At 49.5% G+C, this 23147-nt stretch overlaps 1 protein-coding gene and 1 non-coding gene across 2 annotated transcripts; one reads left to right on the top strand and one right to left on the bottom strand.

Annotated features, from left to right (window-relative positions):
- Positions 1-217: 217 nt before the first annotated feature.
- On the top strand, positions 218-22077 carry SF3A2 (splicing factor 3a subunit 2). The gene is made up of 8 exons (XM_060233444.1): positions 218-384; positions 3232-3303; positions 3454-3500; positions 8839-8948; positions 10145-10194; positions 14147-14287; positions 18555-18623; positions 21591-22077. The coding sequence occupies exons 1-8, from the start codon at positions 259-261 to the stop codon at positions 21924-21926; spliced, it is 951 nt and encodes a 316-aa protein (XP_060089427.1). The 5' UTR covers positions 218-258; the 3' UTR covers positions 21927-22077.
- TRNAM-CAU (transfer RNA methionine (anticodon CAU)) lies at positions 3828-3894 on the bottom strand. The gene has a single exon. It is a non-coding gene; the product is annotated as a tRNA-Met (tRNA).
- Positions 22078-23147: the final 1070 nt, after the last annotated feature.

The raw sequence follows: 23147 nt of genomic DNA, 5'->3' as shown, positions 1-23147 counted from the left end.
CCTAATCCACCTCCTAATCTGAATGATGAAGTTGTCATGATTTAGACTTGACACTTAGTGAAGGAGGCAGACTATAAATAACCAGAATATAATGAATAAATGAAATGCAGTCTGATCTAGCAGGGTTGTTCTCATTTTCTTGATTTAAAACCGGCTTTGTGTGAGCTTAGGCAATTTAGATTCTACTCTTTTCTTTTTCTTTTTGTCCCCCACTCAGTCTTTTCTTTTTGGTAAGACTGAAGCCCGAAAGCATCAGCCATGGATTTTCAGCACCGCCCGGGAGGTAAAACTGGAAGCGGAGGTGTCGCCTCAGCCTCGGAGAGCAACCGAGACCGCAGAGAAAGGCTAAGGCAGCTGGCGCTGGAAACGATCGATATCAACAAGGTGGGTTTCTTGTGTGGTGAAAGGAAGCCAGGAAGCAGTTGTCTGCACACAGGAAACAATTTTGGGCTGTATCAACAGAAGTCAAGTGTCCAGATCACTTTTCTCTGATCTGGTAAGACCTCACCTGAGGTATTGTGTTCAGTTTAGGGCACCACATTTTAAGAAGGATATAGACAAGCTGGAATGGGTCCAGAGGAGGGCGACAAAGATGGTGAGGGGTCTGGAGACCATGTCCTATGAGGAAAGGTTGAGAAGGAGCTGGGCATGTTTAGTCTGGAGAGGAGGCGGCTGAGAGGTGATCTGATCACCATCTTCAAGTACTCAAAGGGCTGTCCTATAGAGGATGGGGTGGAATTGTTTTCTGTGGCCCCAGAAGGCAGGACCAGAACCAATGGGTTGAAATTAAATCAAAAGAGTTTCCGGCTCAACATTAGGAAGAACTTCCTGACCGTTAGAGCGATTCCTCAGTGGAACAGGCTTCCTCGGGAGGTGGTGAGCTCTCCTTCCTTGGAGGTTTTTAAACAGAGGCTAGATGGCCGTCTGACAGCAATGAAGATCCTGTGAATTTAGGGGGGAGGTGTTTGTGAGTTTCCTGCATTGTGCAGGGGGTTGGACTAGATGACCCTGGAGGTCCCTTCCAACATGATTCTATGAAGCATCACCTGTAGCCCACTGATTCTACGGAAGGAGGAAAAAGTAGTTCTGTATCCCAGCCCGTCTGTTCTTTTTGTGTGTGTTTTCTGCACATAGATCTTTTAGCTTCCCTGCAATCAGGCAGCCATCCCCCCCCCCACACACACACACAAGCCGGTTTTGCCAGGGATTTCTTCCTTCCCATCTTCTGGGCTTGGAGCAGAGGTCATTGGGGTATGGGGTACTTGTGAATCTCCTGCATTGTGCAGGAGGTTGGACTAGGTGACCCTGGAGCTCTCTTCCAACTCAGTGACTATCTTAACCTAGTACATGGACCAAATCATCAATGAAGTACGTTTGTAGAAATTCAATAAACAGTATCAGTTGTAACGACTAGCAAACCAGAACAGTAATTCCTTTTGCAGATGTGTGTGGAACCAGCAGCTAGAGGCACTGGGGCCAAATCTGAGCTACCTGACCCATTCCCTTTTGGTAGCAACCTGGAGGGGAGGGAGTGTTGGTGTGGCGATTGTGGTTCTAGGCACTTGGCAACCACCTTTGCCACAGGGTAGCCTTCCCAAGACCTTGTCCATGCTTTGTAATATGTGCACAGTGGCTGCTCACCCAAACAGCTGCCCAAGTTGCCTGGTTCTGGGTACGATTCATGACTGGGAGTGTATTTGGGCATTTGGATATGCTTCATAACTTGGATGCTATAATTGGGATTCAAGAATTTGATACTGTATCTTTAAACGACACCATCAGTTGTACTATTGTGAATAGATACAGAGTTTTCCCTTTGTTAATTGTCCGCAGTTCCTTTCGTGTTGCAACTTATTCTGTGGACCTCCTGTTTGTATTGTTACTCGCCCACGTTGCCTGGTTCGCAGGGGAGGCGACCAATTTAGCAGTGGTGGCTTGAAGGCAGCTTGGGATTGTTGGCTGGTTCCAAACGCGGCAGTGAGACTGTGATCGGGTTTTGGTGAACTTGCCCTACCAGTTTGTTTCGGGACCCAGTTGTGGGCGCTGGATCTCGCCTGAACAGTCTGAGGCTGGGGTGCCTCAAAGGGGACCTGTGCTCTCAGATGAACCTGCCCTTTAAATGGCAATTTGTACCAGAAGCTGCGCTTAGTGAGGGACGGGCTGCTTTCCTCCCAAAGACAGGGCCTTCTCTGTTGTGTCACCTTGTTTTCAGAACACCTTCTGTGTCAGTGTCCACCTGTCCCCTAAGGTGATGATTTTTCCATTTTTTTCTTTGGGGGAGGGGGCAGGACCTCCCAACCTTTTTGTTGACTCTCATCTGGTTTTTTAAAAAAATTAGCTGTAGGGTTGCCAATCCCCAGGTGGGGGCAGGGGATCCCCTGGTTTGGAGGCCCTCCCCCCGCTTCAGGGTCATCAGAAAGCGGGGGGAGGGGAGGGAAATGTCTTCTGGGAACTCTATCATTCCCTATGGAGATTTATTCCCATAGAAAATCATGGAGAATTGATCCGCGGGTATCTGGGGCTCTGGGGGGACTGTTTTTTGGAGTAGAGGCACCAAATTTTCAGTACAGCATCTAGTGCCTCTCCCCAAAATATCCCCCAAGTTTCAAAATGTTTGGACCAGGGGGTCCAATTCTATGAGCCCCAAAAGAAGGTGCCCCTCTCCTTCATTATTTCCTATGGAAGGAAGGCATTGAAAATGTGTGCGGTCCCTTTCAATGTGATGGCCAGAACTCCCTTTGGAGTTCAATTATGCTTGTCACAACCTTGATCTTGGCTCCACCCCCAAAGTCTCCTGGCTCCATCCCCAAAGTCCCCAGATATTTCTTAAATTGGACATGGCAACTCTAATTAGCTGTGGTTTTAATTTTTTAGTGTTTATACTGCTGCTGTTAGATGCTGGGAATGCTCCCAATCAGTGCGTTTTTTGAGCAGGAATACAGTTCCAGCTGGCTTGGTATCAAGGGGTGTGGCCTGATATGCAAATTGTTCCTGCCGGGCTTTTTGTACCCCAAAAAGCCCTGTTTGAAACATAGGTGATGTCAGGGGTGTGGCCTAATATGCACATGAGTTCCTGCTGGACTTTTTCTACCAAAAAAGCCCTGCTCCCAATAGTGCTGTTGTTGGAATCTCCTGTTTCTAAACTGTTGATTTCTTCACCATATTGGAAAACCTGTTCAACGCTGGGATTCGATGACATGGAATAAATACTTCTTTTGATTTACCTTTCAGGATCCCTATTTTATGAAAAACCACTTGGGGTCTTACGAGTGCAAGCTTTGCCTGACGCTGCACAACAACGAGGTGAGACTCTGCTTCCCTCCCTCGGGGTCCTTCTCAGCCCAGCTGAGCAGCTTTCTCAGCACCACCTGTCTTCACTGTTGTGGGGAGAAGAAGGAAAGGGGATTGTTTGGGGTTGCCATTAATTTTGTCCTGCCTCTTTTGTCTCTGCAGGGAAGCTACTTGGCACACACCCAGGGGAAAAAGCACCAGACCAATTTGTAAGTCTTAAGCCTCATCCCTGTTTATCCTTCCTCTCTCTGCTAGAATCAGACCCCCCTCGGTCCATCAAAGTCAGTATTGTCTACCCAGACTGGCAGCGGCTCTCCAGGGTCTCAAGCTGAGGTTTTTCACACCTACTTGCCTGGACCCTTTTGAGTTGGAGATGCCAGGGTTGAGCCTGGGACCTTCTGCTTCCCAAGCAGATGCTCTACCACTGAGCCACCGTCCCTCCCTAAAGTCAGTCTTGTCTACTCAGACTGGCAGTGGCTCTCCAGGGTCTCAAGCTGAGGTTTTTCACGCCTCTTTGCCTGGACCCTTTTTTTAGTTGGAGATGCCGGGGATTGAACCTGGGACCTTCTGCTTATGAAGCCGATGCTCTACCACTGAGCCACCGTCCCTCCCCCAAATGCATCACAGGACCCAGAGTCCTCTGCTTGCAAAGTAAACTCCCTCCCTTGCTCAGAGCCAGGTTGCTATACAGTATTTAAAGAAAGCTAAGATAGTTGTCTGCCCAGCTTCAATTCAAGCATGCATGTGAGGAAATGAGCAAAGCCATAGCTTTTACTGTTGACTTAGAAAAGAAAATGGGAAAGGGCGGAATATAAGACTACTAAATAATAAAGAAATAAATAAAAGAAAAGTAAACCATGTGCTGTGACACATACCTCTTGCTAGATCTCTTCATGACCAAATTTGCTTTTTTAAAAAGTCTAAATGCAGCAACCCGCACCCCACCACTTCCCGCATGTTTATTTTCTTTCTTTGTCTTTTCTCATGTGGTGTGAGAGCCGGTTTGGCTTAGTGATTTAGAGCAGTGGACTCTGATCTGGGTTTGATTCCCCACTCCCCCCCCACATGCAGCCAGCTGGGCGACCTCAGGAAGATGATATTGGATTTATATCCCGCTCTCCACTCCGAAGAGTCTCAGAGCGGCTCACAATCTCCTTTACCTTCCTCCCTCACAACAGACACCCTGTGAGGTGGGTGGGGCTGAGAGGGCTCTTCCGGAAGCAGCCCTTTGAAGGACAGAGTCTCAGAGCAGCCAACAATATCCTTTCCCTTCCTCCCCCACAACAGACACCCTGTGAGGTGGGTGGGGCTAGAGAGGGCTCTCCCAGCAGCTCCCCTTTCAAGGACAACCTCTTCCAGAATTATGGCTGACGCAAGGCCATTCCAGCAGCTGTAAGTGGAGGAGTGGGGAAGCAAGCCCAGTTCTCCCAGATAAGAGTCCGCACATTTAACCACTACATCAAACTGGCTCTCCAAAGGAGTTCCTGCTACAAAAAAAGCCCTACATCAGAAGCTATCAGACTTCACCAATTCGGTTTATGAAACTGCAAATGTTAAAGCAGCATCAGACTGCCATACTAGTGAAACCCTTGATGCCAAAACAACACTAAGCCCCAATTTGGTGTCACCAAAGGCCAAGATTTAAAAGAAAAAACTGGTCCAGCACCAAAACAATCAGCAAGATTTGGTGGAATCATCAGACTAACCACAGGGCTTTTTTTTGTAGCCGGAACTCCTTTGCACCTTAGGCCACCCCCCCTGATGTAGCCAGTCCTCCAAGAGCTTACAATAGGCCCTGTATGAAGAGCCCTGTAAGCTCCAGGAGAATTGGCTACGTCAGGGAGGTGTGGCCTAATATGCAAAGGAGTTCCTGCTAACAAAAAAACCCCCAACACCACGGCCTCTGGGCACCAGCATCACCCTGCCTTCCGGACACCACGAAACTTGCAGGAAGCCTGGGCAGATTAACGTGGGCACAGGAGAGACTGTCGCTCAGCGGAAGTGCCTCCACTTGGCATGCAGAAAGTCCCAGGTTCAATCCCCGATATCTCCAGTTATAAAGAACCAGGCAGTAGATGAACGGGAAAGACCCCTGCCTGAGACCCTGGAGAGCCTCTGCCAGTCTGAGCAGGCGATGCTGACTTTGATGAACCAGCAGTCTGATTCAGCGTGGGGCAGCCTCGTGCATGTGCAGCACACCTGAGAGGTGATCTGATCACCATCTCCAAGTACTTGAAGGGGTGTCATCTAGAGGATGGGGTGGAATTGTTTTCTGTGGCCCCGGAAGGTAGGACCAGAACCAATGGATTGAAATTAAATCTAAAGAGTTTCCGACTCAACATTAGGAAGAACTTCCTGACCATTAGAGCAATTCCTCAGTGGAACAGGCTTCCTCCTTGGGAGGTGGTGGGCTCTCCTTCCTTGGAGGTGCTTAAGCAGAGGCTAGATGGCTACCTGACAGCGATGAAAATCCTGTGAATTTAGGGGGAGGTGTTTGTGAGTTTCCTGCATTGTGCAGGGGGTTCGACTAGATGGCCCTGGAGGTCCCTTCCAACTTATGATTCCATTATTCTTGACACCAAAACTAATACGTTGGCACCAAAGGCATCTCTGCCAAGAGGGCAGCATACAACTGGGGAGTTACTACCCAAGAAGCTACTTCTTTCATTTCACGTTTTCTGGAATCCTAGAAGGCAATGAAGTGGCTCCCTTCAGATGCTCTTCGTCCACCCCCTCTCTCCCGCTTTTACAAGAAGAAAGGAATGTCTGGAAACAGCCTCAAGTCTACAAAGAGGCCTCTTGGGCAGGACGTGACCTTGTTTCTTGTCTCAGGAGTAACAGTTTCTTGCCCCCCCCCTCCTTTGCCAACTCCCCCAGCTGATAGCAAGCCATCTCTGCGGAACGTCTCAGTTTTGGGGCGGAGAGCAGGGAGTGGGACCTCTCTGCAGACGAGAGGCGTGTCTGTGCGCGGTTTTTGTTTGAACGCTTTGCTTCGATGTCTGAGGCTAATATTATACCCAGCGGGGAGGGGGAGGGCGGGAGGATTCTTGAGCACCAGATGCAAAGGAAATTCCACCGTTTGGATGCGGGTTGTAGCCCAGCGTCTGGGTGGAGGGGGCTCCCTAGGAACAGGGAGCAGAAAAACTGGCATGACACGAAGAAGAAGACTGCAGGTTTATACCCTGCCCTTGTCTCTGAATCACAGACTCAGAGCAGCTTACAATTTCCTTTATCTCCTTCCGCCACAACAGACACCCTGTGAGGCGGGTGGGGCTCAGAGAGCTCTCCCAGAAGCTGTCCTTTCAAGGACAGAGTCTCAGAGCAGCCTACAATCTCCTTTCCCTTCCTCCCAAACAACAGACACCCTGTGAGGTAGGTGGGGCTGAAAGAGCTCTCCCAGAGGTAGGTGGGGCTGAACTCTCCCTGTGAGGTAGGTGGGACTGAGAGAGCTCTGCCCTTTCAAGAACAGAGTCTCAGAGCGGCCTACAATCTCCTTTCCCTTCCTCCCCCACAACAGACACCTTATGAAGCGGGTGGGGCTGAGAGAGCTCTCACAGCAGCTGTCCTTTCAAGGACAGAGTATCAGAGCAGCTTACAATCTCCTTTCCCTTCCTCCCCCACAACCGACACCCTGTGAGGCAGGTGGGGTTGAGAGGGCTCCCCAAGAAGCTGCCCTTTCAAGGACAGAGTCTCAGAGCGGCCTACAATCTCCTTTCCCTTCCTCCCAAACAACAGACACCCTGTGAGGTAGGTGGGGCTGAAAGAGCTCTCCCAGAGGTAGGTGGGGCTGAACTCTCCCTGTGAGGTAGGTGGGACTGAGAGAGCTCTGCCCTTTCAAGAACAGAGTCTCAGAGCGGCCTACAATCTCCTTTCCCTTCCTCCCCCACAACAGACACCTTATGAAGCGGGTGGGGCTGAGAGAGCTCTCACAGCAGCTGTCCTTTCAAGGACAGAGTATCAGAGCAGCTTACAATCTCCTTTCCCTTCCTCCCCCACAACCGACACCCTGTGAGGCAGGTGGGGTTGAGAGGGCTCCCCAAGAAGCTGCCCTTTCAAGGACAGAGTCTCAGAGCGGCCTACAATCTCCTTTCCCTTCCTCCCCCACAACAGACACCCTGTGAGGCAGGTGGGGTTGAGAGGGCTCCCCAAGAAGCTGCCCTTTCAAGGACAGAGTCTCAGAGCGGCCTACAATCTCCTTTCCCTTCCTTCAGCACAACAGACACTCAGCTTCAGTTTGCGGCATCTTGAAAATATCTCAGGTGCCAAAGAAAGACTTTCCTCCATCAGAGAGCCAATAGACAATACTGAACTAGGTGGGCCAATCATCCAACCCTGCCAAAGACTTTTGGTCTGGAGGGTGCGGAGTTGGGTGCCAGAGGACCTGTTATGCCTTCAGAAGGGTCCGGGTTCAAAATAGGACATCTAGACTTTTTTAAAAGGCTCAAACGATACATTGTAATACGTTAACAAATTTGGATACGCCATGCTTTCCTCTTTTCTTGGGCTACGCAGATCTCGGGTATCAGGGAGCCAGGGTTGCCAAGCTCCAGGTGGGACCTGGAGATCTGCTTTAACAATGGATTCCCAGGCAACAGTTCTGCAGTTTCACTGGAGGAAACGGCTGCTTTGGAGGGTGGTCTCTATGGCGTGGTACCCTCTGAGGCCCCTCCCTGAAGCCCCCTCTCCAGACTCCTCCCTCAGGTCTATACTCCCTCTAAGCTGCGGAGTCTGGTGAGCAAAGGTTCTGCTTTGTGAGCTGCTGGCATTACAGTTGGGAGCTCCTGCACAAATTGCTTTGCTCTGGGACCATTTTTTTCTGAGCTAAGTCAAACGTTTTGTATGCTGCTCTGAGACTCTTGAGTGAAGGGCGGGGTATAAATCCAGAGCCAGTCTGGTGTAGTGGTTAAGTGCGTGGACTCTTATCTGGGAGAACCAAGTTTGATTCCCCACTCCTCCACTTGCACCTGCTGGAATGGCCTTGGGTCAGCCAGAGCTCTGCCAGAGGTTGTCCTTGAAAGGGCAGCTTCTGGGAGAGCTCTCTCAGCCTCACCCACCTCACAGGGTGTCTGTTGTGGGGGAGGAAAAGAAAGGCGATTGTAGGCCGCTCTGAGACTCTGTCCTTGAAAGGGCAGCTTCTGGGAGAGCTCTCTCAGTCCCACCTGCCTCACATGGTTTCTGTTGTGGGGGAGGAAAAGAAAGGCGATTGTAGGCCGCTCTGAGACTCTGTCCTTGAAAGGGCAGCTTCTGTGAGAGCCCACTCAGCCCCACCTGCCTCACAGGGTGTCTGTTGTGGGGGAGGAAAAGAAAGGAGATTGTAGGCCGCTCTGAGACTCTGTCCTTAAAGGGGCAGCTTCTGGGAGAGCTCTCTCAACCCCATCCACCTCACAGTGTCCATTGTGGAGGAGGAAGGGAAAGGAGATTGTAGGCCACTCTGAGTCGCTGATTCAGAGAGAACAGCAGGGTATAAATCTGCAGTTCTTCTTCAGTCTCTTCTTCTTCATTGTCATCATTTAAAACCTTCTTCCCCCTGCCCTTTCCCATCCTCAGAGCTCGGAGAGCAGCCAAGGAAGCCAAAGAAGCCCCGGCACAGCCTGCTCCCGAAAAAGTGAAAGTCGAAGTGAAGAAGTTTGTGAAAATTGGCCGGCCAGGTTATAAAGGTAAAAGGCAGCCAGCCTGTTTTTTCTTTGGTTCACACAATATTTGGGCCTCGTTCGTCTAGTGGGAGCCAGGTTTTTAAGTCATGTTAGAAAACTAGACCACATTATAACCCTGGCTGGGATTGGAGGGTGGGTGGGATTGGGGGAGGAGTGGGCTTGTGGGGCATGGCAGGGAGATAACCAAAAGCACTGTATAAATTCTGCAATCACTATGAATTCTGTAAAGGGAGGGATGGTGGCTCAGTGGTAGGGCTTCTGCAATCTCTATGAATTCTGCAAGGGGAGGGACGGCGACTCAGAGCATCTGCTTGGGAAGCAGAAAGTCCCAGGTTCAATCCCTGGTATCTCCACCTAAAAAGGGTTCAGGCAAGTAGGTGTGAAAAACCTCCGCTGGAGACCCTGGAGAGCCGCTGCCAGTCTGAGTGGACAATACTGACTTTGATGGAGCAGGTTCTGATTCAGTAGAAGGTAGCTTCATATGTTCAGGCATCCATATTTTGGGTGCAATAATGATACAGAGAGTTCCAAGTCCCTGAACCCTGGTGCCCAAGAGCCAAGCATCTTGTTTCTACAGGTTCCCGCCCATCACATTCAAGTGCTTCTCATCAGCCACAGGGACTAGGCCCTTGCTTTCTTTTTAAAATTCGGCTTCTCGGGAAGCGAGCTGGGTTTCATGCTGAATCTCTGCTTCCATGTTCCCCAGAGAGTACTGAGGTCTGGGATGCAAAACCTTCTCACCATCCCCGGGCCCAAAGAAGTCCGTCTCAAGACAACCAGAGACAGGGCCTTTTCTACAATGGCCCCCACATGGTGGAACCAGCTGCCGGAAGAGGTGAGGGCCCTGCGGGATCTTACTCAGTTCCGCAGGGCCTGTAAGACAAGCCTCTTCCGGCTAGCCTACGCCTGACTAGATAAATGTCGCTTATCAGACTTTAGTGAAAATACTGTATAGTTTTAACGTTAAGATTTTAAGGCTTTTAGGTTTTAAACGCTTTGACTTTTTTAAATGTAATAACTTTGCACTCTGTTTATCGTTTTATCGTTTGTTGTGAGCCGCCCTGAGCCATTTTATGGGAAGGGCGGGATATAAGTTATAGAATAAATAAATAAATAAATAAATAAAATTAATGGTGAGCGCTGGCTGCAGCAAGTTCGTCCTGCCTCTCACAACAATTCTTTCTCCCTTCTCCTTTTAGTGACCAAGCAAAGGGACCCAGAGACAGGCCAGCAGAGTCTTCTCTTCCAGGTATTTATTTAGTAGGCTTCTATTCCACCCTTTCCCATAAATGGGCTCAGGGCAGATCACAACACATTTGATTCATTGCGGTGCTTTTTGAGAGCCACTTTGGTGTAGCGGTTAAGTTTGCGGACTCTTATCTGGGAGAACCGGGTTCGATTCCCCAGTCCTCCACTTGCAGCTGCTGGAATGGCCTTGGGCCAGCCATAGCTATCGCAGGAGTTGTCCTTGAAAGGGCTGCTTCCGAGAGAGCTCTCTCAGCCCCACCTGCCTCACAGGGTGTCTGTTGTTGGGGAGGAAGATAAAGGAGATCGTGAGCCGCTCTGAGACTCTGATTCAGAGAAGGGCGGGATATAAATCTGCAGTCTTCTTTTTACCCGCTGTTCTCCAGTCAGTGCAAATATTTAGACAAATGCAAAGCATGCCTTCCCAGGAACTGAGATCAGAGGGAGAGGCCCTCCCAACTGTATCCATTGACCAAAAAAGCTCATTTGGTGGGTACGTGAGAAAGGGCCTTTTCGGTGGCGGCCCTATGATTATGGAGCAATCTCCCCAGAGAGGAGCAGCTGTCTGCCCCTCACTCTCAATCTTTAGGTAGCCTCTGAAGATCATTTTCATGACAGCATTTTATTATATTTAGTTCAAATGTTGAGACAGTGTGCGACTGCAATAAAAAAGGCTAACGGCATGCTGGGAATTATTAGGACGGGAAATGAAAACAATTCAGCCAGTATCATACTGCCCCTGAATAAATCGATGGTGCGGCCTCATTTGGAGTACTGTGTGCAATTCTGGTCACCGCACCTCAAAAAGGATATTATAGCATTGGAAAAAGTGCAGAAAAGGGCAACTAGAATGATTCAAGGGTTGGAACATTTTCCCTATGAAGAAAGGCTAAAATGCCTGGGGGCTCTTTAGCTTGGAGAAACGTCGACAGTACATGAACTCGTGGGCACTCAGTGGAATTGCTGAGCAGTCGGGTTAGAATGGATAAAAGGAAGTCCTTCTTCACCCAAAGGGTGATTAACACGTGGAATTCACTGCCACAGGAGGTGGCGGCAGCTACAAGCATAGACAGCTTCAAGAGGGGATTGGATAAAAATATGAAGCAGAGGTCCATGAGTGGCTATTAGCCACAATGCATTGTTGCAAGTCTCTGAAGCAAGTGATGCTCTGTTTCTTGGTGCGGGGGGAGGGGCAACATTGGGAGGGCTTCCAGTGTCCTGGCCCCACTGATGGACCTCTTGGTGACACCTGGGGTTTTTTTGGCCACTGTGTGACACAGAGTGCTGGACTGGCCGTGCCATTGGCATGATCCAGCATGGTTCCTCTTATGTTCTTATGTCTGTGGCAGTGATGCTCTGTATTCATGGTGCTTTGGGGGGGGGTGCCACAGTGGGAGGGCTTCTAGTGTCCTGCCCCCACTGGTGGCACCTGGGTCTTTTTGGCCACTGTGTGTCACAGAGTGTGCGTCTGGATGGGCCATTGGTCTGACCCAACGTGGCTTCTCTTATGTTCTTATGTGACACAGAGTTTTGGACTGGAGGGGCCATTGGCCTGATCCAACAGGGCTTCTCTTATGTTCTTATGTGACACAGAGTGTGCGTCTGGATGGGCCATTGGTCTGACCCAACGTGGCTTCTCTTATTTTCTTAAGTAAATAAATAAATAAATTTAGTAGCTTCAGCGGCAGCAGGCCACCCTAGCCCAGGGATCTTTACTGTGTGACCGAAGCTAAGCCGCAGCAGCCATTTTGTAGCTGCCCCCACCAGACTTTGCCGAAATTCCAGGCACAAAAAGGGGAGGGGAGGGGCTGGACTTCCATTTTGTTTGACTGCAGTCTGCCTGGTGACCGTATGGAGGCAGCAGAGAGTAAATCCCATGTTGAGTCCAGAGGGGAACGCAGATTTCAGTTTGAGCCCAGAGGTTGAAATGGGTGCTGGAGGGGTCCATATTAGCTGTTGAGAATATGGGATTAGGAACTGGGAAGGCCAGGCTCAGACCTCCATTCTGTCCATCCATAAACCCTACCGGAGCTTCGATAGACTGTGTCCATCATCTGTCTCCATTGGTCAGCCAGGGGTCAGTTCTAGTAGAAAATAGCAGCCATCTGCATTTGAATTGTATTGGTGTTATTGCCTTTGTGCTTTAAGTTGGTTCTTTTGGTACCTATGTATAGTTTTACCTTTGATGCTACCCACGCTGAGCCCGTTTGGGAAGGGCAGGATATAAATATATATGAATGAATGAAGACCGCAGATTTATATCCCGCCTTTCTCTCTGAATCAGAGTCTCAGAGCAGTTTACAATCTCCTTTATCTTCTTCCTCCACAAAAGACACCGTGTGAGGTGGGTGGGGCTCAGAGGGCTCTCACAACAGCTGCCCTTTCAAGGACAGAGGCTCAGAGCGGTCTACAATCTCCTTTCCCTTCCTCCCCCACAACAGACACCCTGTGAGGTGGGTGGGGCTGAGAGAGCTCTCCCAGAAGCTGCCCTTTCAAGGACAGAGGCTCAGAGCGGCCTTCAATCTCCTTTCCCTTCCTCCCCCACAACAGACACCCTGTGAGGCAGGTGGGGCTGAGAGAGCTCTTCCAGAAGCTGCCCTTTCAAGGTCAGAGTCTCAGAGTGGCCTACAATCTCCTTTCCTTTCTTCCCCCACAACAAGCACCCTGTGAGGTGGGTGGGGCTGAGAGAGCTCTCCCAGAAGCTGCCCTTTCAAGGACAGAGGCTCAGAGTGGCCTTCAATCTCCTTTCCCTTCCTCCCCCACAACAGACACCCTGTGAGGCAGGTGGGGCTGAGAGAGCTCTTCCAGAAGCTGCCCTTTCACGGTCAGAGTCTCAGAGTGGCCTACAATCTCCTTTATCTTCCTCCCCAACAACAGACACCCTGTGAGGTGGGTGGGGCTAACAGAGCTCTCCTAGAAGCTGCCCTTTCAAGGACAGCTCTGCAAGAGCTATGGCTGACCCAAGGCCATTCCAGCAGGTGCAAGTGGAAGAGTGGGGAATCAAACCCAATTCTCCCAGATACGAGTCCATGCACTTAATCGCTACACCAAACTGGCTCTAAACGAACGCTCATTGGGTGACCTTGTGCCAGTGACACACTCTCAGCCCAACCTACCTCAAAGGGTTGTTGTGAGGATAAAATTGATTGGGTGCACCTAAGAACATAAGAGAAGCCCTGTTGGATCAGGCCAATGGCCCATCCAGTCCAACATTCTGTGTCACATAAGAACATAAGAGAAGCCATGTTGGATGAGGCCAGTGGCCCATCCAGTCCAACATTCTGTGTCACACAGTGGCAAAAAAATTTTATATACACACACACACACACACACACACACACTGTGGCTAATAGCCACTGATGGACCTCTGCTCCATATTTTTATCCAATCCCCTCTTGAAGCTGGCTATGCTTGTGGCCGCCACCACCTCCTGTGGCAGTGAATTCCACATGTTAATCACCCTTTGGGTGAAGAAGTACCTCCTTTTATCCGTTTTAACCTGTCTGCTCAGCAATTTCAATGCCCACGAGTTCTTGTATTGTGAGAAAGGGAGAAAAGGACTTCTTTCTCTGCTTTCTCCATCCCATGCATTATCTTGTAAACCTCTATCATGCCACCCCGCAGTCGATGTTTCTCCAAGCTAAAGAGCCCTAAGCGTTTCAACCCTTCTTCATAGGGAAAGTGTTCCAGCCCTTTAATCATTCTAGTTGCCCTTTTCTGCACTTTCTCCAATGCTATAATATCCTTTTTGAGGTGCGGTGACCAGAACTGCACACAGTACTCCAAATGAGACCGCACCATCGATTTATACAGGGGCATTATGATACTGGCTGATTTGTTTTCCATTCCCTTCCTAATAATTCCCACCTATATATAAGCCGCTTGGGTTTCCGTTGGGGAGGGAAAGGTCGATAGAAATAAATAATGTAACAAAGCAAAGACCTGCCCCCCTGCAGATCGACTACCCGGAGATCGCCGAGAGCATCATGCCCAGACATCGCTTCATGTCGGCCTACGAGCAGAGGATCGAGCCCCCAGACCGGCGCTGGCAGTACCTCCTGATGGCAGCCGAGCCCTACGAGACCATTGCTTTCAAGGTGATTGCGGGGTGGGGGGGGGACAGGAAGGGGAGGCAGAGATTGGGCAGAGCCTGGAATCAGCTGCGGGGGGGGACGTTGCAGAAGACTGGCACACACAAAGGGAGGAATCATTCGTTTTGTTTTTAAATTATCCAGTGAGTTTTCTGCTTGATGCTAAACGTTAAAGTGCCCTCCTCCTAGGGTCGCCAATCCCCAGGTGGGGGCTGGGGATCCCCGGTTTAGAGGCCCTCCCCCCACTTCAGGGCCATCAGAAAGCCGAGAGAAATGTCTTCTGGGCAGTATTCCCTACAGAGACCAATTCCCATAGGGTATAATGAAGAATTGATCTGCGGGTATCTGGGGCTCTGGGGGGACTGGTTTTTGAGGCAGAGGCACCAAATTTGCAGCACCGCATCCGATGACTCTCCTCAAAAGACGCTCCCAAGTTTCAAAAGGATTGGATCAGAGGGTCCAATTCTATGAGCCCCAAAGGAAGGTGTCGCTATCCTTCATTATTTTATAATGGAGGGAAGGCATTTAACAGGTGTGCAGTCCCTTGAAATGTGATGGCCAGAACTGCCTTTGGAGTTCAGTTGTCCTTATCACAACCTGGCTCCACCCTAAAGTCTCCTGGCTCCACCCCCAAAGTCCCCAGATATTTCTTGAATTGGACCTGGCAACCCTATCTGCTCCCTTAAATTGGATTTCAGGTTTCTTTTGTATTTAACTTTGAGATTGGAATGGGGGGTTTTGTGGATGGGGAAGATGTGTCTTGGTTCACGGGTTCTTTGAATAAGGCAATGCTTATTGACAGGGGTGGAATTCTAGGAGGAGCTCCTTTGCATATTAGGCCACACACCCCTGATGTAGCCAATCCTCCAAGAGCTTACAAAAAAGAGTCTTTTAAGCTCTTGGAGGATTGGCTACATCAGGGGTTGTGGCCTAATATGCAAAGGAGCTCCTGCTAGAATTCCACCCCTGCTTATTAGATGGATGGATGGCACTTATTAGATGTCCACCTAGCCCAGCCCCATCTTTTCAGACGGGCAGGGGCTCGCCAGACTTTCAAGCAGAATTCCTTGACCCCTTCGGTCCTTTTAACTGGAGATGCCCGGTTTTGAACTTGGGCCCTTCGGCTTGTTCCGCCAGCCCCCCTCCATACCAAAAGTCTGTGTCAGGGTTTGAACCACTGGCCTGTCCAGCATGAGAGGGTCACTCTCTGCACTCGTCTTGTTGGTCTCTGTTGAAAAATCATTGGATGTCAAGTACTGAAGGAGACTTTTTGAAAACTGGCAAAATATTCTTCTCCCACACTGCACCTATTCCCCATCCAAGTGGGCAACGGAGAATCTGTTCCAATGAAGCAAAATAAGGGGCCATTTCTTCTTGTGCTGAGGGCTCTGATATCCTAGACCACAGGTGGCCAACGGTAGCTCTCCAGATGTCCATCCTGGCTGGGGCTGATGGGAGTTGTAGGCAAAAAAACATCTGGAGAGCTACCATTGGCCACCCCTGTTTTAGACGTTTTCAGCACGGATGCCCAGAGCAGAGCGTCAGTTGCTGGTCTCCTCGGCCTTTTGGCTAAGATTTTTCTTTTTTCTTTTAAATTATATTTGTATCCCACCCTTCCGACAGGCTCAGGGCGGCTAACATCAATTAACATCATCCTGTTTTGTGATATCCGTTTTTATGGTATTGTTTTTAACTCTTGTTGTTTTATTGTTGCGAGCCGCTCTGAGCCCGTTTGTGGGATAGGGCGGGGTGTAAGTCTAAAAACCTAAATGAAATTAATTAAATTAGCATAAAATTGCACTATAATAAAATCACAATAAATTATTAAAACATCTCAGGGTATGCAATTTTAATCCCTAGATGGCGTTATTATTATTACTTGATTAGTGCTGTTTGCTATGATGTTGTTGGGTGTTACTGACCACCTTGCATTTCTGTTTGGATCAGATTAAGATATTCATGCTGTGGAGTGGTGAAATACTGGATGCCTCCATCAGTTGTTAAACGCCTGCTTGAACAGTTTTGTCTTATCATGTGGAGTATCTGTTCTTATCAGTTTCATATCTGATACTTGAGACCCTGGAGAGCCGCTGCCAGTCTGAGAAGACAATACTGACTTTGATGGACCAAGGGTCTGATTCAGTATAAGGCAGCTTCATATGTTCATATGATACGTCCTCTATTTAAGAACATAAGAGAAGCCTTGTTGGATCAGACCAATGGCCCATCCAGTCCAACACTCTGTGTCACACAGTGGCAAAAATTTTTATATATACACACACACTGTGGCTAATAGCCACTGATGGACCTCTGCTCCATATTTTTATCTAAACCCCTCTTGAAGGTGGCTATACTTGTGGTCGCCACAACCTCCTGTGGCAGTGAATTCCACATGTTAATCACCCTCTGGGTGAAGAAGTACTTCCTTTTATCCGTTCTAACCTGGCTGCTCAGCAATTTCATCGAATGCCCACGAGTTCCTGTATTGTGAGAAAGGGAGAAAAGTACTTCTTTCTCTACTTTCTCCATCCCATGCATTATCTTGTAAACCTCTATCATGTCACCCCGCAGTCGACGTTTCTCCAAGCTAAAGAGCCCCAAGCGTTTCAACCTTTTTTCATAGGGAAAGTGTTCCAGCCCTTTAATCATTCTAGTTGCCCTTTTCTGGACTTTCTCCAATGCTATAATATCCTTTTTGAGGTGTGGCGACCAGAACTGCACACAGTACTCCAAATGAGACCGCACCATCGATTTATACAGGGGCATTATGATTCTGGCTGATTTGAGGACTATATATTAAATGGATTTTTTTTTTTGGTCTCCTTTCCTGATTTTGGGATGAACGTATCTGGCAGAGCTCCCTTGGATGGATGGGAATTGTTATCCTCAATGCCCTGGCATTGCTCTCTGTTTGGATTCTGAACTACAAGCTAAAGCTTGGGAAAGCCCTCTGGAAGGCTTAGAATCAGTTCTCATTCAGTTGAATCAGCCGGAAACCAAACAAGGGGTCTGACACTTTACATATTGTTTAGAACCCCTGAATAATATCTTTGGCCAGCTCGCCCTGGATAACTTTTGACCTTCCTGCAAACGTCCTTTCCCACAGATAATGCTCATGCTTTATTAGGACTGTAATAGCATTTTGTTAAACCGTGTAAAGCAGTGTTTTCATATACTGCTCCTCGCGTCTGTAGAAAGGACCAAGGGTCCGGTAGCACTTTGAGCAAAAATCTGTGGCAGGGTGCAAGCTTTCGTGAGCCACTGCTCCCTTCTTCGGATAATGCTTCTTCTCGCTTCCGCTCTTCTCGTCGTCATAGTCCAGGGGTGGCCAGACTTCTGTAACGTAAGAGCCACATAGAATAAACGTCAGAGATTTGAGAGCCGCAAGACAGGAAGGAAGGAAAGCAAATAAATGGAAAGAGAGAGAGAGAGGTGGAAAGAAAGCAGCTTTAACTTTAAATGCATTCTCCAAGCCAGCCAATGGGGTGGTGGGGACTTCAAGTGCCACACAGTAAGTGTGAAAGAGCCACAGTTTGGCCACCCCTGTCATAGTCTGTCGTTTCTTTTAACATGGGTGTCAAACTCATTTGTTATGAGGGCTGGATCTGACATAAATGAGACCTTGTTGGGCCAGGTCCTGTTCGGTCGGGCCACGTGTGTTCCTATTTAAGATCAGGTAGCAGAGAGATAAACTTTATAAAGGACACAGGCAAACACAATTAAAGATTTTTTTTTTAAACCCCTCTTAAAATAAAACATGCTTAAAACTTTAGCACTCGTTGGTCTTAAAGGTGCTTTCTTTGTATTTCTCCCGTAGGATTCAGGGATCTGGGTAAAGGAAGCTCTGGCTCTTTCCTTCCTGACCCAGGGGGAGAGGAGTCTCAGCCAATAGAAGGAAGAGAGGCTTGGCTTAGTAGCTCTGCTGTGCGATTGAGAGTGTCTGGCAAAGCAAGCTCTGCCTCCCCCCTTCTTCCCCAAGGGAGGAGCCTCAGCCAATGAAACAATAGAGGTTTTATTCTGTAGCTCCTGTGCAATTGAGCAAGCCTGGCAAAGCAGGCCGCGATGCAGAAGGAAGCAAGAGAGAGGGAGAAGGAAGCAGATGACAGCCAGCTGCTCAGGGGCCTGATAGGAGCCCTCCGGGGGCCTGATTTGGCCCCTGGGCTGCATGTTTGACACCCCTGTTTTAACATGTTTAGAATGTAATTTGAATCAGGAAAAATAAAATTAAAAGAGAAAGAATTAACCGCTCCTCTCCCCCCCCCCCCCCCCCCAGGTGCCTAGCAGAGAGATCGATAAAGCGGACACCAAGTTCTGGACTCACTGGAACCGAGAAACAAAACAGGTAATCCTCGTTGGATGACATCGAAGCCTGTCTGTTGTTGCCTGTGGCAGCAGCCAATCAGTTGCCCCCGGGTGCTCACGAGCAGGGCACGAGGCAGCGTGTTTTGCACCCAGCAGTCTGGCATTGGGTGGTAGATTTCCCCTGCGGTTGGAGGCTTTACCTTCACCGAGGCAGAATCCGACCAACTGAACTGTCTCGAGCCTCGAGGAAAGGCAGAATAAAAAAATATTGCATAGACAAAAACGATAGTGGCAAAAAAGATATTGTTGTAACTTGTAGGAATATCCTGCCGCTCATGTCTCAACCAGAACTATGTAAGCATTAAGAAAGCCCTTTTAAAACCGCTGGTTTTCAAAGACAGCCAACACCAAGAGAGTCTGAGGATATTTAGGCACAGGGTGTTGTTTTATTTTTTAGCAGGGACTCCTTTGCATATTAGGCCACACCCCCTTGATGTAGCCAATCCTCCTGGAGCTAACAGTAGGCCCTGTGAGAAGAGCCCTGTAAGGAATTCTAGCAGGACCTCCTTTGCCTATTAGGCCACACCCCCTGATGTAGCCAATCCTCCTGGAGCTTCCAGTAGGCCCTGTGAGAAGAGCCCTGTAAGGAATTCTAGCAGGACCCCCTTTGCCTATTAGGCCACACACCCCTGATGTAGCCAGTCCTCTTGGAGCTTCCAGCAGGTGCTGTGAGAAGAGCCCTGTAAGGAATTCTAGCAGGACCTCCTTTGCATATTAGGCCCCACCCCCTGATGTAGCCAATCCTCTTGGAGCTTCCAGTAGGCCCTGTGAGAAGAGCCCTGTAAGGAATTCTAGCAGGAGTTCCTTTGCATATTAGGCCACGCCCCCTGCTGTAGCCAATCCTCCTGGAGCTTACAGTAGGCCTTGTACTAAGAGCCCTGTAAGCTCCAGGAGGATTGGCTACATTATGGGTGTGTGGCCTAATATGCAAAGGAGTTCCTGTTACAAAAAAAGCCCCGTTTAGGCAGACCTAGAGGGAAAGTCTCTGGCTTGCCAGGGTTCCCAAAAGGCGTATCTTTATTTTCAAAGGACATTAAACGTCTGAACGCCATGCCATGGTTTGCCTTTGAAGTGCAGGGGTTCCAGAGTATCGCGATTCAAAGGAGCCTTATACGTGCGAGGCCTTGAACAGAGCTGTAGAGCCGCTGGTTCCCTTGGCAAAATTTGCGTGACTCTCTAGCCTTGGTAAATGTGTCTGATAAAGGCGGTTGTTAATTGTAGCAGTTGCGGAAGTGCCTGGCACCAGCCTAGCAGGGGTTGATGAGCCAGCTGCAAGCTCTCTGCCCCCCACCCCCAATCTTTGATTTACTGAACTGTGTCTCGCCATCCACAGTCCTTTTTGTGTTCCCCTGCACAGTCTATATCTGCCTGGGCTGGGAACATCATCGAAAGCCATGTCGGGTCAGGCCAGTGGCCCATTCAGTCCAACACTCTGTGTTACATAGTGGCCAAAGCCCATGGGTCATCAGGAAGTCCACCAGCAGGGTCAGAATTCCACTGTGGCCCCCCAAGCACCAAGAATACAGAGCATCACTGCCCCAGACATAAGAACACAAGAGAAGCCATTTTGGATCAGACCAGTGGCCCGCCTAGTCCAACACTCTGTGTCATACAGTGGCCCAAACCCAGGTACCATCAGGAGGTCCACCAGTGGGGCCAGGGCACTAGAAGTCCTTCTACTGTGCCCCCCCAAGCACCAAGAATACAGAGCATCACTGCCCCAGACATAAGAACACAAGAGAAACCATTTTGGATCAGACCAGTGGTCCACCTAGTCCAAAACTCTGTGTCACACAGTGGCCCAAACCCAGGTACCATCAGGAGGTCCATCAGTGGGGCCAGGACACTAGAAGCCCTCCTACTGTGCCCCCCCCAAGCACCAAGAATACAGAGCATCACTGCCCCAGACATAATAACACAAGAGAAGCCATTCTGGATCAGACCAGTGGCCGATCTCGTCCAACACTCTGTGTCACACAGTGGCCCAAACCAAGGTACCAATCAGGAAGTCCACCAGTGGGGCCAGGACACTAGAAGCCCTCCTACTGTACCCCCTACAAGCACCAAGAATACAGAGCATCACTGCCCCAGACATAAGAACACAAGAAGAGCCATTTTGGATCAGACCAGTGGCCCATCCAGTGCAACACTCTGTGACACACAGTGGCCAAAAAACCCAGGCGCCATCAGGAGGTCCACCAGTGGGGCCAGGACACTAGAAGCACTCCTACTGTGCACCCCCAAGCACCAAGAATACAGAGCATCACTGCCCCAGAGAGAGTTCCATCTATACCTTGTGGCTAATAGCCACTGATGGACCTCTGCTCCATATGTTTATCCAGTCCCCTCTTGAAGCTGGCTATGCTTGCACCAACTCCTGTGGCAGTGAATTCCATGCCTTAATCACCCTTTGGGGTGAAGAAGTACTTCCTTTTATCCATTCTAACCTGGCACTAGAAGCCCTCCCAGCCATGCCCCCCAAGCATCAAGAACACAGAGCATCACTGTCCCAGACATAAGAACATGCAAGAAGTCATTTTGGATCAGACCAGTGGCCCATCTAGTCTAACACTCCGTGTCGCAGAGTGGCCAAAACCCAGGCGCCATCAGGAGGTCCACCAGCAGGGCCGACAAAAGCTAGTTTTTCTGGAACCACAGCTCCGTTATGTGAATGTGTCAATTTCACAAGGCAACAGTTCTCTTTAAGCGGCTGGCTAGCTGCAGTCTGATAAGAAATAAAACTGGAACCAGTGCTCTGTGATTTCCAACACCAAATTACTGATCAGTTACTCAAAAAGGCACTGCCGGTTCTCACAGGGAGTGGTAGGGAGGTGGGGCTGACTATTTAGAACAAAACAAACCACCTGGCTCTCCCTGTTGCCTGTAAGCTTTTTTTCCTCCTTTCCTGGTCTTCTGTAAACTTTTTTCTCCTTTCCCGGTCTTCTAGTTCTTCCTTCAGTTCCACTTCAAGATGGAGAAACCCCCTGCTCCTCAGACCATCCCTGCCGGACCTGCGACTGTGAAGAGACCCCCGCCACCTCCCCTCATGAACGGCTTGCCCCCCAGGCCGCCACTGCCGGAATCCATCCCGCCCCCGCCCCCTGGAGGAATGGCTATGCCCCCCATGCCACCCCCTGCTGGGCCCGTCCCCTTGCCCCCGGGGCCCCCTCAGCTCCCACCAGCTCCCGGCGTCCCCCCTCCTGCCCCCATGCCCCCCATGCTCAGACCCCCTCTCCCCACAGACGGGCCGGGAAACATCCCTCCACCACCGCCCACCAACTGAAAACCCCCCTCCTCGCATTTGAACTCTCCGTGGCATCGTTGAAGGGCCCCCCTGTCGATCCTGCTTGCTGTTGCTTTTTTTTAAAAAGAAGATATTCCGATGACTTGTTCACAATTGTGTAAGTTCATTAAAAAGACTTTCTCTCCTTTGTTTCCGTTGTGTGGCTCTTCCCTTCCTGTGGGTGAAACTGCACAGGCCAGCCGCTTCCACAGGGGAACTTGAAAACTGGCCAGAACCTCCGGTGGTTTCGCCACGTTTAGTCCAAAAACCAAAAGCAGTGTGTGTGGGGGGGGTGTTAAAGACTTCCGGATCCCCTGTGACAGGTACATGTGTGTCAAAATGTGTGTCTTTATTCAGACCTTGGAAAAAGCCATCTAATTTCGTGACTGATTGAGGATTTTGTGTTGGGGAGGGAACCCCCTTGGATCTTCATAGATAGATAGATAGATAGATAGATAGATAGATAGATAGATAGATAGATAGATAGATAGATAGATAGATAGATGTATTGTCATTGTTCTCAAGAAAATGAGAGCAACGAAATGAGGTGCTCTTCCACAAACATACCAACACATCAACACCCACAAAAGGACATATACATAGACCATTTAAATGCATCTAAAAACACATAACCATTCATAACCCTGCATTTAGCTTATCCCTGCATTTAGCTTCTTTGTTCGGGCCTGATAGTTTGCAAAAGGATAATAACCGTGCCAAGTGAATTCACCACCTGTATCGCGACAGGTAATCGTTCCCTCCATTTCAGCTTCATTGGATAGCATCGTGTTGCCCCATGAATTCTTTCCACTGCTCCTTTTGTGTGTGTGTGTGTGGAGACCTGGTGACTCTCAGACCAACAGCAGAGCATCTTGGGAAATTTATCCTTCCGTTTGGGGCGTGTTGCCATTTTCCATGTCAGACTAGCATCCATTTAGTTTCTTTAAAGGCCAGGGTGTTTGTCCTGACTTAGGCTGCGTCGTCTGCGGGTGACGGCTTTCCTGTCGCCTTGAGCAAGCAAAGCAGCCCCCGATTGCCTGGCGGACATAGTTGGGCCCTGCAGTGCTGTGGATCTGGAGTACAAGCTGGCCCCTGAGCTGCTTGCAAAATTTGTGGCGCTCTTTGGTGGCCTGTGGTTGCACTTCTCATGTTCTACGGGCATCAGAGCACTGCAGCCAAATTCTGGAATCCAATCTCCGTTGGGCACAGTCACTCAAAGAT

The sequence above is a fragment of the Heteronotia binoei genome, chromosome 2 (genome assembly GCF_032191835.1).
Source record: "Heteronotia binoei isolate CCM8104 ecotype False Entrance Well chromosome 2, APGP_CSIRO_Hbin_v1, whole genome shotgun sequence".
NCBI lineage: Eukaryota > Metazoa > Chordata > Lepidosauria > Squamata > Gekkonidae > Heteronotia > Heteronotia binoei.
The sequence above is the reverse complement of the archived record's forward strand: the minus strand, read 5'-3'. Positions and strand labels throughout refer to the sequence as shown.

What these genes read in the sequence shown, in the direction of transcription:
- SF3A2 (XM_060233444.1), top strand. Translation starts at nt 259, where the DNA reads ATGGATTTTCAGCACCGCCCGGGAGGTAAAACTGGAAGCGGAGGTGTC. An exon ending in AAACGATCGATATCAACAAG is followed by an intron (nt 385 to 3,231) that starts GTGGGTTTCTTG and finishes TTTACCTTTCAG; the next exon opens with GATCCCTATTTTATGAAAAA. An exon ending in AAAAAGCACCAGACCAATTT is followed by an intron (nt 3,501 to 8,838) that starts GTAAGTCTTAAG and finishes TCCCATCCTCAG; the next exon opens with AGCTCGGAGAGCAGCCAAGG.